The sequence below is a fragment of the Saccopteryx leptura genome, chromosome 6 (assembly GCF_036850995.1).
Source record: "Saccopteryx leptura isolate mSacLep1 chromosome 6, mSacLep1_pri_phased_curated, whole genome shotgun sequence".
Lineage (NCBI taxonomy): Eukaryota > Metazoa > Chordata > Mammalia > Chiroptera > Emballonuridae > Saccopteryx > Saccopteryx leptura.
The window spans coordinates 71413409-71427749 of record NC_089508.1 but is presented as its reverse complement, the minus strand read 5'-3'; the positions used below and the strand labels follow the sequence as shown (position 1 = coordinate 71427749).

General features: G+C 38.2%; 1 protein-coding gene across 1 annotated transcript in view; it reads right to left on the bottom strand.

Annotated features, from left to right (window-relative positions):
• Positions 1–14341, bottom strand: part of FBN1 (fibrillin 1) — a 250417-nt gene that overhangs the window by 82583 nt on the left and 153493 nt on the right. Inside the window, exons 17-24 of the mRNA XM_066344305.1 lie at positions 13730–13882; positions 10147–10200; positions 8038–8163; positions 4144–4269; positions 3456–3575; positions 3223–3360; positions 2315–2365; positions 482–607 (exon numbers count right to left, since the gene is read on the bottom strand). Coding sequence (XP_066200402.1) covers positions 482–607; positions 2315–2365; positions 3223–3360; positions 3456–3575; positions 4144–4269; positions 8038–8163; positions 10147–10200; positions 13730–13882 — 894 coding nt within the window. The remainder of the gene's footprint in view (positions 1–481; positions 608–2314; positions 2366–3222; positions 3361–3455; positions 3576–4143; positions 4270–8037; positions 8164–10146; positions 10201–13729; positions 13883–14341) is intronic.

The window sequence follows — 14341 nt, the reverse complement described above, 5'->3', positions numbered from 1 at the left end:
CCTGGGCTCCCTCAGGTTCACTATTCAGGACTGTGGCATTCTTCATTCCTAACACACACAGGACTTTCCTTCTGGCCTACAGTAGGAAATGCTTAGCAGTACAAGTTACAGTTTTCAATGGAAATTGTCCTCTGCACCATTCACCTCATATCCTATAGCCCACACAACATATGAGGGATGGCTTTAAGAGCTCTAGAATAATCATTATGAGGGTAGTGATTTAAGGAATCATTACATATCAATTAAGGACTAAAGTTTCTCTTCACTAACATGTTCTCTACTCTTTTTATAAAGAATGAACAAAGAGCTTAAGTTAGGAAGGCTCTTTTACCAGGAAACCACCATGGATCTTAATGAAAACACTATATTTGGGATGTATTTGTCTGTACTTGGAACCAAATATTCAGCCTTATCTTGTTAACTGAAGTTTTAATCATCATTAAGAAATGATAATTAGAAAAGTAATGAGCTCAGTATTTACCCAAGCAGATTCTCCCTGTGGCATCCAAAGTCATTCCATTGGGACACTGACACTTAAATGACCCCTTAGAGTTAACACATAAGCCATTTTTGCATACTCCTGGGAACACTTCACATTCATCGATATCTATAAAGAAAAAAGAAAGCACGAAGTTAATATATACCTGTGTAACATCATTCTACTTATTCCATTCCTGGAGTCACAACTATTCTCATAACAGAAAAGGCCATACGAATCTGATAACTTCACAAAAGTTATCTAAATTAAACATTAAAGTATCTTTCAACTAAAGAACAAGGAAGAAGCTTCTCATTAAATGCCGATTCCTCCTAAACAAAGAAGTCTACCTCCAAATAGTTTATGTAGAATTTAGATGTCTAAATAGCAACAGAGCTCACCTACTACTAAAGATAAGAGTTTCTCCATTGATCTCAGGGAGTCATTTTTTGAGTTGAAGAGACAGGGAGCTGGTGCAAGATCTTGGGGACAGCTCTGGGAACCGTGGCCATATCAGGTAAGGCTCCCAGGAGCCATATAATTAGCTTTATGAGACCAGATGTTTGGAAGTAAGTAGAGGGACAGAAACTAGCAAAGAATTAAGAGCTTGAATGTAAGTACTGGGAAAAAAATGCTATGGAGAAATCTGTGGGGGTAGCAAAATGATTCCCCCTCCAGAAGGGCTAAGAAGTCCTCAGAAGTGTGTTACTAGTTCTGACTCAGCAGTGGTCTCAGACTGTTTCGTCCAAACCATGGAGGTCCCAGGTTGAGCCGGGAAAGTCAAAGGCTCACGTTCATCCACTGATCACTCGCTCAGTCTTTCTCAAATGTGCCCGTCCGTCCCATTTGCTTAATGCAGAGCAGTATGTTCTCTGCACTTCATTTGGAAAAATATTCACCATCAAATTAATCCAAAGAAAGGCACTTACTTGCCAATGCCAAAAAAGTAGAGCATTAGTTAAGAAATTCACACACACTGTCTCTATTTAGAAGAAAAAATTTCCAAACCAAGGATGTTGAAAAAAAATGTTCCAAATCTTTCCTTGTAAGAGAGATAAATAGGAATGGAAAAATTTACCTTTTTAGTATTTTTTTTTTCTTTTTTGTTCTGGACACTTGTATACCAGAATGTGCTGCTGAGGTCAGATAAGTTATTAACAGTGGGTCTGGACCAAAGAAAGGCCAAAGAATTCAGTCATCATTTGGAAAGCAAGCCCTTGGGTGGGGGTTACAGTGTTCCTCTTTATTTTAGCAGGGGAAAAAACTTCATTTCATCCCACATATGGGACTAATTGCTGTTTTTAAAATTTTTCAGCTGCTGTGTCATGTCAGGTTGTGTTAGTCACCCTGACCTATGTCTATCTGGGACTCCATGAGAAAGAATCACAGCAAATCGGACATTAACCAAGTAGACTTTCAAAAATCATGCAGCAGAGAGCATCCTTCTAAATCATCCTTGACTATGAAATAAACAAACAAACATAAAAACAGGACAAACCAAGAAAAAGGCAAAATTTACAGCCTCACTAAAAACTCCCGTTTTATCATCTTGATATATAGCATTGTGAAAGTGCAGTCAATTCAAGGCCTGGTCAGCTTAAAACATTTTCCGGCACCCTGTGTCTGGCCATAGCACATCTGGTTTAAAACTGGCAACTGCATATATGATATTTGCTTGTGACATCAACGTCTGTCACGATCCACAGTTCTCACTATGTTGTTTCTCTGCTGCCCATTTCTCACTGTGAGGTTACATGATATCTTTATCCTGTCTAGATTAACACAAGCATTCATCAAGCACACAGAAATGTATGGTTTATAAATAATCATAAATACCTTCACACTGTGTTCCTTTAATTCTTGAATAGCCTTTACCACATATGGGATCTGTAAAAATAAGCACACAAATAAACAAAAACAAATTTGAGTTAACAACATACAGACTTTTTAGTTATGACCTAGTATAAGAAACACGAAAGAGGGCCTGGAACGTGAATTAGATTTTCTTGCTATGAATAAGTCTGAGATAACAAAGTGTTACCGGGATTGCATAAGTGAAAAAGAATAATAATGAAATGTCTCCTTAAATAAAATTCAATTCCTCTGAAGATACCCAAAATGACCCAAGGGTACCCTAATGCCCATGGTAAGTTGATGACCAAGAAGGAAATTGACTAGCTTTCTCTCTTGCTATTCGCCCTAAAATAAGAATCACACTATAGGATTACTGGAATATGAATATAAGAAACAAAGCCTGGAACTTGAAGCTCCCATGCCCTGCAGCATGCACACTATATGAATTCACACATTTATATAATATATCCAAACATCAAGTCAACAAAACCATCAGCAAGCCTCTCAAACCTAAAGCTTTGCAAAAGGTTCCGAAGTTTAATCGTAAGTACTGGTTCCTTTATGTTAATCAGAAAGACAACCTGCACCTATAAAAAGCTCAGGACCCCTCATCATGAGGTTCCCCAGAGACCCAACAGAAATTGTTGATCCAGAAAGCAACCCCAGCTAACTACATTACACTGCAGTGTCAGAAAACAATTACTTGCCAAATTACCTAAAATTATTGTCTTCTAAACTTCTCTTAATTTCCTATTCTGTATTATGTTTCATTGGGGTCATCAGAATTAAATCTTCTAAAATCCTCATGTGAGCCCAAATGTACAAAGTACTAGGTTTCCCCTCTGTAAGCAAAGGATGGGGCCAGGAGCCACAGCAGCTGTTTCTCTTACCGACTTGGCACAGGGTACAGGGGCTTCCCCAGGCAGCACCAAGGGAGGAACAGCACTGGGACTTCAAGGTGGCTCCGTTGATGTTGATCTCACACCGCCCGTCAATGACAGTCTGCCAGCAAGTGCCCTTGATGGTTTCTGTGATGGGTGGGGGTGGGGAATAATATTTAATAGATACTTAAATACAGCAGCATCAATAAACACAGGAGAATCATTCTCAGAAAGACAAATACCTATGCAGATGGTTTTTGTTGGATCCAAAGTGCTTTCAGAAGAACATTCACAAATAAAGGAGCCTTGGTTGTTTTTGCAGACCCCGTTAATGCAAGGACTGGATTCACATTCGTCAATGTCTGAAACAAAAAAGGTCTACATTACTGCTAAAAACTAGTCTTGGGCATGAATTAATATTTAAACTTCGGCCTCAATTGCTGTCACGTATTTTTTATTAGATAGTGAGGCTGGCCTAAATAGTTTTTTTTTTCCCTACATTAGCTAGAATACCAAAAATAGTAATTAAGCCCATCTCTATAGTACAGAATCTGGTACCTGAATGAATATTTTTATTCAGAATATCTAGAGCAAATGTAAATGTGATTTCTGAATAATTCATTTAAATAGCATATATGTAATGTTTTCTCTGTCTATTAAATGATAACTAATCAAATGCCAATTGCAGGCAAATGCAAATGAATGCTATTAACTGGCACTTAAACACTATCTAAATGGCAAATATTATGCCAGTTGCACATAAGTACCACCAGTAGCTTGCAAAGTACATATTAAGTGCCATTTAGGGCCACAGAAGCTCAACTAAAGTGACCTAATTGTCTAAAATAGAAGCAACTCTACTTCCATGGTTTTCTAGTGGCATTCCAAAAGACAACAAAGCACAAAGTATAATAACAAAATGTAGCTTACCTTCACAGGTTTTCAGATCAGGTTTGTATATAAATCCCTTGGGGCAGGTACAGACAAAACTTCCAGGAGTGTTTCTACATTGTCCATTGTCACACAGTAGACTGTTCAAGACACATTCATTAATATCTGGAAAACCAATGATAATGGACTTTTAGAAGAGCCCATCCCTCGCATGCCAACTTCTTTGCTCTTTTAGAATGTTTTCAAGGTCATAATGATATGATTAATTTAAAAAAAAGAGGCAAAACGTCTCTACCATTGGTTTTTTTCCAAGTTGCCTAATTTTATAACAGAACCTGAGTATTGGTACTTGGTAGGTATAAAGTCTAAAGTCACCATACACTATTCAATTCACTTTTCTCTTTAGTAGGAAGAAGATCTCTGGATTGACTGGAAATCACTAATCTTTATATAATTGTCTTATTGTACTAGAGTTCAAAAGACTAATCCTATTGATTTAAGGAACTAAATAAATATTTAGCCATATGGGCCATCTTTGATATGTGTTAGTTCCAGAATGGCTGTTTCTTCTTCAGAATAATTTAAAGGGTCTCTGGTTATGTTTATCAAGTATGAGGCAATCTGTAGAGTTTATAATTGTCCTGAGGAATTTAGACTCGAGATTTAGAGAGGGGGGAAACTCCTCACCTTCAGCTGAATAGCAGGCCTAGCTGATGCAAAATCTATCTTGTGATATGTAAGACTTAGATTATGAGTATAGAAATTACACAGCTTTTTAAGTATCCCTTTGGGCTATAACATCACACAACCCACAGTACAGGCTATACATTCACAGGGAATGTTTTCAACATTGAGAGATTCTGCTTAGATCACCATTTGATCAGCTAGTAGCCTTGACATAAAAGATAGAACAAATTCAGCACTGGAGAGCTGTGTGCACTCATGGCATTAAACACACTCAAATCAGCAACATATTTATAGAGCTTTTCATCTGGAAAACTGACTGTGAAGTTATGTTATCAGCTGAGCAAGTAGCATTCTAAGAATTTCATCAAAATGATATAAAGAATGCTAACACTTCCCAAAAGGATCATATTGCAATTCTTAAACTTTAATGATGTCAGAAGAATCTGGAAACTTAAATTCAGGAATTGATGATGAAGATTTAAAAAAAAAAAAACAGCCAGTCCCTGGAACCCTGTGTGGGAAATGGCTGGAGCGGACCACTGAGTCCTAACTTCATACCTCTGAACGCAATCTAAGATAGGAACATACTTCTGGCCTGATGATAACGGCCCCAACTCTGGAATATATACTAAAGCTTTGAACAGAGAATCCCTACCGCCTCTAGAACTCCCCCTTCTGCTTCCCAGGGGGTGCTTTCTGGATGGACCGAAAATATCCCTTTGTCTTTCTGGCCTACCCAAATAAATAATGATTTTTTTGTGCCTGCCAATGAAGAGAGGCCCTCATTAAAAAATGAAATAGTAAAACTAGTTTTCAGTTGAATCTAGTTTAAAAGTACCATGGGTACTCAAGTACCAACTGTAGCCTACAAAGAGGCTGTACAGTTAAGAGTGTGAGAGAGAAAGAAATCATTTCTCAAAAGTCAGTGTAGACCACAAAGAAGGAAGGGCCAAGTTTGGGCCAGCCATAAAAGTTCGGGAGAGAAAATGAAACCTGGAGTTCAAAGAAGAGGGTGTTGGTTTGTAGCTTCCCTGACCTGCTTCCATCCTGCGTGTTTTTTTAGATACTAATTTAGCCTGAAACTCAGATGAAAGCTGATGGAAATGGGAGCAGACAAGATGCATTGTTCTACTGTTTGTTCTTTCTGTGTGTGCAAATGCTGTATACTAAGAAGGAAAGCAGGTGAAAATATTCAAAGTAAGATTTCTGCTTTATCCAAAATGACGTATCTCTACCTTGCTCCCAGTGATGATCAGTGGCAGCCCACACAACAGAGGGCTCTATTAGGTACTGTGCTCTGCTTCAACATGCAAAATTAAATAACTGTACATTGTACGAGAGGGGCAGTAAATACTCTTGCTATGTCCCATCCTTTATGTAGTTAAGCAGGAGATAAAAGTAAAATTTATTTATGAAAGACAGTGAAAGTGTAAGAAAGAAGAAGAGAGTATTAGAGGGTATGAGAACAGGAGCCCTACAAAAATAACTTAGAGAGGTGCAAGAAAGTGAGGAGGGGCACAGTGATTGAGGAGTTTTTAGGATGTCTGGAGTTAGCTTTCCCTTCACTCTTTATTTCTAGAATCTAATTTCTTTTCTTGAATGTATAGATGATAGATAGAGCCATAGACAGAGTCTAGAACTTCACCCCCTGTAACAGTGCGAAAGTACCCATGTTGTTTTAATACTGGTATCAAGTGTCAATATATTGTAAATCCAGAATTTGGTTGGGTGGGGGGAACAATGAAAAAAAGAAGAACTGGCCAATTATAGAAAAGTTAAATTTGAATGAAGGCCTTTGTAACAGATTAAAAGAACTATAGAGAACCAAAGTACCTTTTGCGGTAAAAGAATTACTGCAAGGAATCAGAAAAAATAATTAGGCTGAATGAACTTTGGAAAGAATGTTTATAATAAGTCAGGTGACAACTGATAGGTATTTCAGAAATGGTCATTTTAAAAATAGTTCTATATTCATAATAAAAAATGTCATTGATATGGTCATTGTTCCTTGTTCAAGGGAGTAACGTTCTATATGATATAATTTAATCCCATTCCTCTTATAAATTAAGACATTGTTTTCTACTCAAAGGCAATGAGTTTCTTGGGAAAGGTCCCAGTATTTCATCAAACCTTTCAACACCAGAGGACTTCAAATGGTAAAGTAAGAAATGTGACAAATGAAATAGCTTGATTCCCAGGGACATATGGGAAGAAACTTTTCATTCCTGGGTCAGAAATGTGGTGATTCCCTAGTGGCTGAATGGGAGATAATAGAGCACCCAGTAAGTAGTTGATACTTGCTAGATTGTATTTTGAAAAAATGAAAAGGACATTTGTGTTTATTTCAGTCCGGAGCATCTCTAAATTACTACATGTTCCAACAACTGACCACTTTAGAACAGTACGTTTCAAACCCTACCACTGAAATACCACTAATGGCAGATGACAGTAAACACCTAGCTGTAAGCCCTAAATGGCTTTCAAAAAAATATACTTTGGGTCTCCTGTTCATCTTAAAGTCAATTAATTTTCTTATCCCATTGCACATAAGTATATTTGCTTTGAGGTAAAATGTGTCCTGCCTCCAAATCAAGAAGATGTACCATCTTACATTTGGGATTAGGTACACTTTGGCATATTCTACATGTGTGAATATTCTGGTTTTAAAAGGCAAACTTCAGGAAACCTGAGGTATCGATAGACAACACATTTCAGAAAACACTAGTCTAGGCAATGGGAGAAAGTTGAAGAAGAAAAAAAATGGGGCCCCTGTTGACCATTTTCTTCTTAACCAAAAGATTTATTTAGTTACTGGCCGGTAGCTTCATTAAGGATTGTTAGAACATAAAAATGATATTTGTTAAACTTAACAGAGAACAGTTATTACTGAAAATAAACTGGGTTTTCTCTGATTAATCCTAGAAAGTGGTTGGGAGAAGAGCTGTTTCATGCTAAAAATAGGGATGCCCTTGTAGCCACATGAGAAGGGCTCACAAGTTTTGTATTTTATATATCTAAGGAGCTTCTCTTTTATGGATTAAATCTGCCACATGATTATTCATAAATTGTCAAGATTCAGCTATATAAATTTTTGTTAATCAAGACACGCATGTGCCATGCTGACACCCAAAGTGTAGAGTATCCATGTGCCCAATACTTTGTCCTTCAAGAGTAGTTTCCTCCAAGCAGCAAAAGAAGAAAAGCAATGTGCACAAAATGTCTTAGAAAACAGATGAAACTTCTCACCAACACAGTTTTTCCCAGATGAATCCACTTCGTATCCTATATTGCATATACATTTGTAGGTCCCACGAAGATTTTCACAAATTCCATTTGGACAAATATCAGGATCTAATGCACATTCGTTTATATCTAGACCACAGAAAAAGTTCAAAATCAGTAATATTCTAAAGTAAACACCAAATGAACCGTGAAAAAATAACATTACAATAAATGTTATAAGTATAGGACCTCCCTCGTGAAAAGAAGAAAAAGAAAGCTTGATTCTTTTTTCTCAGTACAAGATATTCTCAATTGAATCTTCCTTCCCTTAGTCCCTGAGAAGAACTGTTTCTGAGCTGGACCTACAAGATGAGCAATCCTTAATCAACTGAGGAGTCCTCCTGGACTTCTGGTCCAAACAGGAAGTCAGAAAAATGGATCAAATGCAGAACTCAAGTCCCTGCAACTAGTCTCTGCCACCAGTTGCCCATCTTCAATCTACCTTCCACACTGCCACCAAACTTAAGCTAAAATAAGGTGATCGTGTTGCTCTCATGGTTCACACTTTTATAAGTTCAGTAATACCCTCAAGCTCAAATTAAAATATGAACTCTGTTTATTGACTTTAAACTTCTCACTTTTCCACGAACATAAAACACCCTCTTCACTTGGTGTCAAGAATGCCTGGAGCAGACCTGTGTGCTGGTCCAAAGCCTACTCAGACACCACCTGGAAAGGCCTCTGCTAATCTGCCCAGAGGAGGCTGGGCTCTCTCCCTCCTGTGCTCTCACAGATAGAGTGGAACTCTCAGAGTCAAAGGTGATGCAGAATGACAATCAGTGAAAGACACTGTCAAATCTCGGTGCCTGACTCTTCTATAATCAGGGTTGATCCTTTTATACTTCTATAGGTCCTAGCACAAGTTATTTCCTCCCCACCAACTCTTTGTTCAGTATAGATGTCCTTTCTTTTCCTCTCTGTCTTCTAAATATCCTCTCCCATCTTCATCCACACAAAATGATGAAATCAATCAAGTTGAATGAACTGACAATCAATTCAGCCAGTCCACTTTTTTTTTTCTGAATCAAATAATTTAGCTATGTATTAAAATAATCCCTTCCTCTTTCTTGGTACCCATTTTATATTTATTACAATTCCCCCTTTTAATTGTAATTCCTTTTATTAGCACTGATATTTGTCTAGTTTTTACTTCTACACTTAAATAATTCATGCTCATCCAACTCAGTTAATTAATTGCTTCATTGCATACTACAAAATATAAGATGAAAAATATAAAATATAAAGGATGGCTCCCAAATGCCATCTTATAATGACCGAGCACTGGACAGTTGGAAAATAACAGTTCATTTGAGCCCATAACCCTGAACTGTATTTGATAGTGGAAGACCCAAAGGAAGGCCAGGCTGCCCCTTCTCTCTCTCTCTCTCTCTCTCTCTCTCTTTTAATTAAGTGAGGGAGGGCGGCAGAGAAAGACTACTGCATGCGCCCTGACTGGGATCCACCTGGCAAGCCCCCTACCAGGCAGTGTTCTGCCTGTCCGGGCTGCTGCTCTGATGCTTGGCAACTGAACTATTTTAGAGCCTGAGGTGAGGCCATGAAGCCATCCTCAGTGCCCAGGGCCATATTTGCTTGAACCATTCAAGACATGGCTGCAGGAGGGGGAGAGAGAGAAAGAGAGAGAGAGGCAGAGGTGGGGGGTATTGAGAAGCAGATGGTTGCTTCTCTTGTGTGCCTTGACCAGGAATCAAACCTGGGAATTCTACACCCTGGGCTGATACTCTACCACTGAGTCAACAGGCCAGGATCTGCTCCTTCTCTTAAACAAGCAACCATAATCATTATATCTCATCCACTGTCCTCTGACACCTCCTGGGAGAGCATCCAACCCTCAGGTCCAAGTCCCATACCCACATCCAGCAATCCCAGGACCCCCACCATGCCATGGTTGTTCTGCCATTGGGGGCTTCTAGGTGGCCCAGCTACATCATGCAGTGATGGCCAATGAGGGAGTCAGACCAAACTGGTGTAAAGGGACCAACTGGAAACCCACAGGAAGGCCTGAAACTGCCTCTGCACATGCGTGAGGTAGTAAATTTCAAAACAAATCCTTACCACTGCCTGCTGACGTCATTCCTGGCCCACTGCTGCAGAGTGCCTGATATTCCGCTGCAATAAATTAACAGATAGTAAATGATTCCCTTGTCTGCAGAACAGGTAGATCTTGCTTTTGGCTTCGCACACATCATTTCCTCCAAAGTGAGTGGAACTGAAATAAGTGGCAACAGAAAGGGGGCATCTCTCGGGGGAGTCGCCGTTACACCAAGCTCCCATTCTAAAGCCTAGGCATCACTGAGGAAAACAACTTTAAGGCTACAGGCAAGTTACAGCAATTCCTGTGGAAAGCACTTTCGGAAAAGGTGTTTTTCCTATAACTCGATTTTGTTCACCAGGGAACAGTTTGCACTTACAGTGAAATGTGCCTGTTAAAGTGTGGTTTCTTAACTGTTAATAAAATTTTCTCCCACCGTCTTGGGAATAATTTTGTTCTTCAGTGCGAGCTGTTTTTTCAGTACCCAGTTCTTAACATTTTTCATTTCTCTCTGCAAAATCTCCAGCCGCCACTCAAAAGAACAACAGGGTATCTGTGGCTTGCATTAAAGTGGATTCTTAAAGTGAATATTTTTCAGGGTACTAGACTCATTCTATAGGCTAAGTCCATAGGAGAAGTATTGCATGATGTTAAAAGTGTGAGATCTCACTGAACAAATTAATATTTATAGACTATGTTCCCAAATTTGTGGTATGCCTGATTTCTATTTCTTTTTTTTATTAAATTAAAGTTATTGGGATAATAGTGGTTAAAATTGATAAAATGTTTTATATACAATTCCAACGATACTTAGATGAACATTAGAGCCTAATAGGCAAATGTAAATCATTTGTACTTAAGTGGCAGGAAAACTGGTTACGGGGGATGGGCTTTTATTACAGGGGCCAGTTGCTGAAGCACACAGTTTTTAAAATTTTGCTAGAAAATTGCATTCCTGATGACAGCAATGCAAATGAGTTATACTCTACACAAAGAAAGTTATGGTTAAATTCTTCAGAGCCTGTGCCTTCTAGCAAAGGTAAGTTTGAGAAAAGCGGGGAAATCCCGTCATTTTTAAATCATCTTCAAGGGGGCAAAAAGGGAACGAACGGAAGGTGTATACTGTTGTGTGTTTGAAAGACAGGAACCGGAAGCAAAAAGAGATACATCCTCTTTATTCTCTCACATCCGCAAATAATTGGAACGTCTACCAAAAGGTGCAGAAAAACTGTGGACAATACAAAAAGGAAAAGCAAAGTCATGTCAGTTTTGTAAAAAAAGTACTTTTACAATTTATGCTAAATTAGCTGAGGCTTGGCCTACATGCAGGTAGAACTGTTGTCATTGTTCTTTTCCATTTGGGCAAGATCTGGTACCACAGTGTTCTCTCTGGAGAATTCAGATCAGCCTGGGTTTGAATGCTGACGAGATGCTTATTGCTGAGAGTCAGAGGAGCAAGGCCTTTCCTTCTGTGAGTTTCCCCTTCTCTAAACTGGAGACAATGATACACAACTCAAACTGTAGTTCTATAAATTTAATGAGAGAATATGTAAACTGTTCGCTATAACACCTGGCCCAGCTCAAGCACTTCAATGGCAGGTGTTGCTGAGCTAACTCAGTGTTGTGACGTGAAGACCGTGGTGTGAGGATGAAAAATTCCTAACAGTTACACTTCTGTGTATTTAACAGACTGATTTCTATAAGGAAAAAATGCTCAGCCAACGAGAAACAGTTCCATGTACGGCCTGCTAGATCTCCAGAGCACAAAGATTAACTTTAGATATTGTGTGTTTGCGGTTTCTCATTAAACTAACTAAAGATAGTCCTTCTGAATGTTTGCAATACCTTTGAAAATCCCTCTTTTCTCTGAAACGAGGGATTCCTAGATTCTGATCCTTCGTGATCTGGCATTTTCATCTACCCGAGAGGTAGAGAAACCAAAGCAAGTGAAACCACTTCCACATGTAGACCTCTTCCATATAAATCCATTCAATATAAAACAGAGGCTAGTGAAAAACTGGGCTTCAAATATATCTCTAAGCTTTACTGCGTAACGAAATATGGTCTCTTTTAGTCATCTTTTTATAAGGCCACTTTATTTTCCAACCTATCATAAGAAATTCTTTGAAGAGGTTCTTGGCTCAGAGGAAACAAGTAAAAACTAGGAACTATATGCACCAAAGGGTATTGGATACTAACTTTGGCTCTCCCACTCATTTAATATGTGAACACATTACCTAGAGCCTTGTGCATAAGTTTCCATGACATTTATCTATCTTCTAAATTCAAAGTATGCAAGAAGAGTACTTTGAAAGTTAAAGGCTGACAGTAACAATATACAACTATAAAGTTACACAAAAGCATATTGATTGGATAAAATTATACTGACATATTATATAATAGAAGTATTTTATACATGTATTTAACTGATTGGTAATCATATATAAAATTATAATTTGTATATTAGTCACTGGGTAAAGTGACAAAATAAAGGTTTTTTTTTCTTTAATTGGCATCCCTCATTTCTTTTAAAGTCTTCCATTTAACTTTCTCTAACTTCTCTTAACATATTTTAATTTCTAACTTTATAATTTCAAATATCATCATTTTCAAAGTGACAAATGTTATAAATTGTGCATTAATCTTTAATTGATTTTATCTAGGTCAGAAATGAACTAACTGAATCTTAGATGTGAATCACCAATCAGAGTTAGATGTTTTCAATATTAGATCTAACTCTATTTTGGACATAAGGAGTCAACTGCCAAGCTACCTTAAAATTATGTTCAGACATAGTCTATTGTTTAACTTCAATAATCTCTTTTTTCCTTACAAGTAGAAATAATTTACAACTGGAGTGGCTTTTCTGGATTACCTAAAATAAGTCATTTTGTAGACTACAAAACTAAAAATCTTTTTCCATATTATTCTAGTTTATAATTATGATTCCTAATGTAAGCCATCTCAAATCTCTTTTAAAGTAGGTGAGAAAATTTCCTAAATAAACAAAAATCTACAAAACACTAAGCCCCCTAATTAAGTGCTTTGCCTGTGACCAGGGAGCAGAATTGTGATTCATGGACAGGTTTTCTTTTTACTATAGCAGGTCGCTCCAAATAGAGGAAATTCCTTTTTCTCTAGGGTTGAATAAAATCACTTAGGAATATAACACACTTAAATCAACATGAGGGATCCGGACAGAACTCACAAGGCTTTTTGGAAAAGAGTTGGAAATGTTTAGGTAACCCGAAAATTATTTATTTTCACTCTATGTAAAATTCTGCTTTATAAATAGTTCTTGAAAAATGCAAAGGCTATGAAACCACATTAGAAAACAAAGCAGGTTTCAGGTATTCCAAAGAGCATGGCTATTATTGAGGTGGAGGAGTTCAGACGAGAGGCGCAAATGTGCTGCATATTCCAAATGGTTGCTAGAATCAGGTGAGTAATGTGAATCAGATCCTGGCCAACCTCTGCCAAGACCCCAGGAAGGTACGTGATGGACCCGGACAGCACATGGAATCTTTCCATAATCTTTCCATAAATGCAAGACCACAGAGGTGGCAGAAGGCGAGCAGTTCAAGGCATCCCCGTGACACCACATACCTGAATTCTGTGCAGGACACGGCTGGCAGGGTTCCCCAAATGCATACTCAGTGTTGGCACAACAGCATTCGGATTTAGTAACAGCACCAAACAAGGGCTTGACACACTGGCCCCTCTTGTAGCCACCGTAGCATGTGCTCCGCATGTGTGTGTCTACATAGGAAGAAGCACCTGTCATCACACCATCGCTTCAGACAGATGAGAACCCCCCCCCCCATAAGTCAAAGTTGAAGCTAGCTTTATTTATCCATCATCCTTGTTCTAACTTACAAAGAATGCCTCTGGTGTTAGGTCTCAATAAAAAATAATAAAACAAAACTAACTATATCCAGCTTCCAAGCACTGGAAACCAATGGTCAGATTCCTTCAGTTTTCTAGGAACTAGCAGTTTTCCCAACTGTGAGGCACTTGCTGGAATTATACCTATTCATTTTTGTCTACCCTAGGCTGTATAGAGCAGACACTTAACAAATGTTGACTGAATGATGGATGACTGTTGAATCTCACGCCATGACATATAAGATTCTTATGAGATATGTGGCTTACCTCAAAATTAAACATACAATTATTGACTGTCTAAATTAAATGTACCTTAAAAAAAGGGAAGTTTGA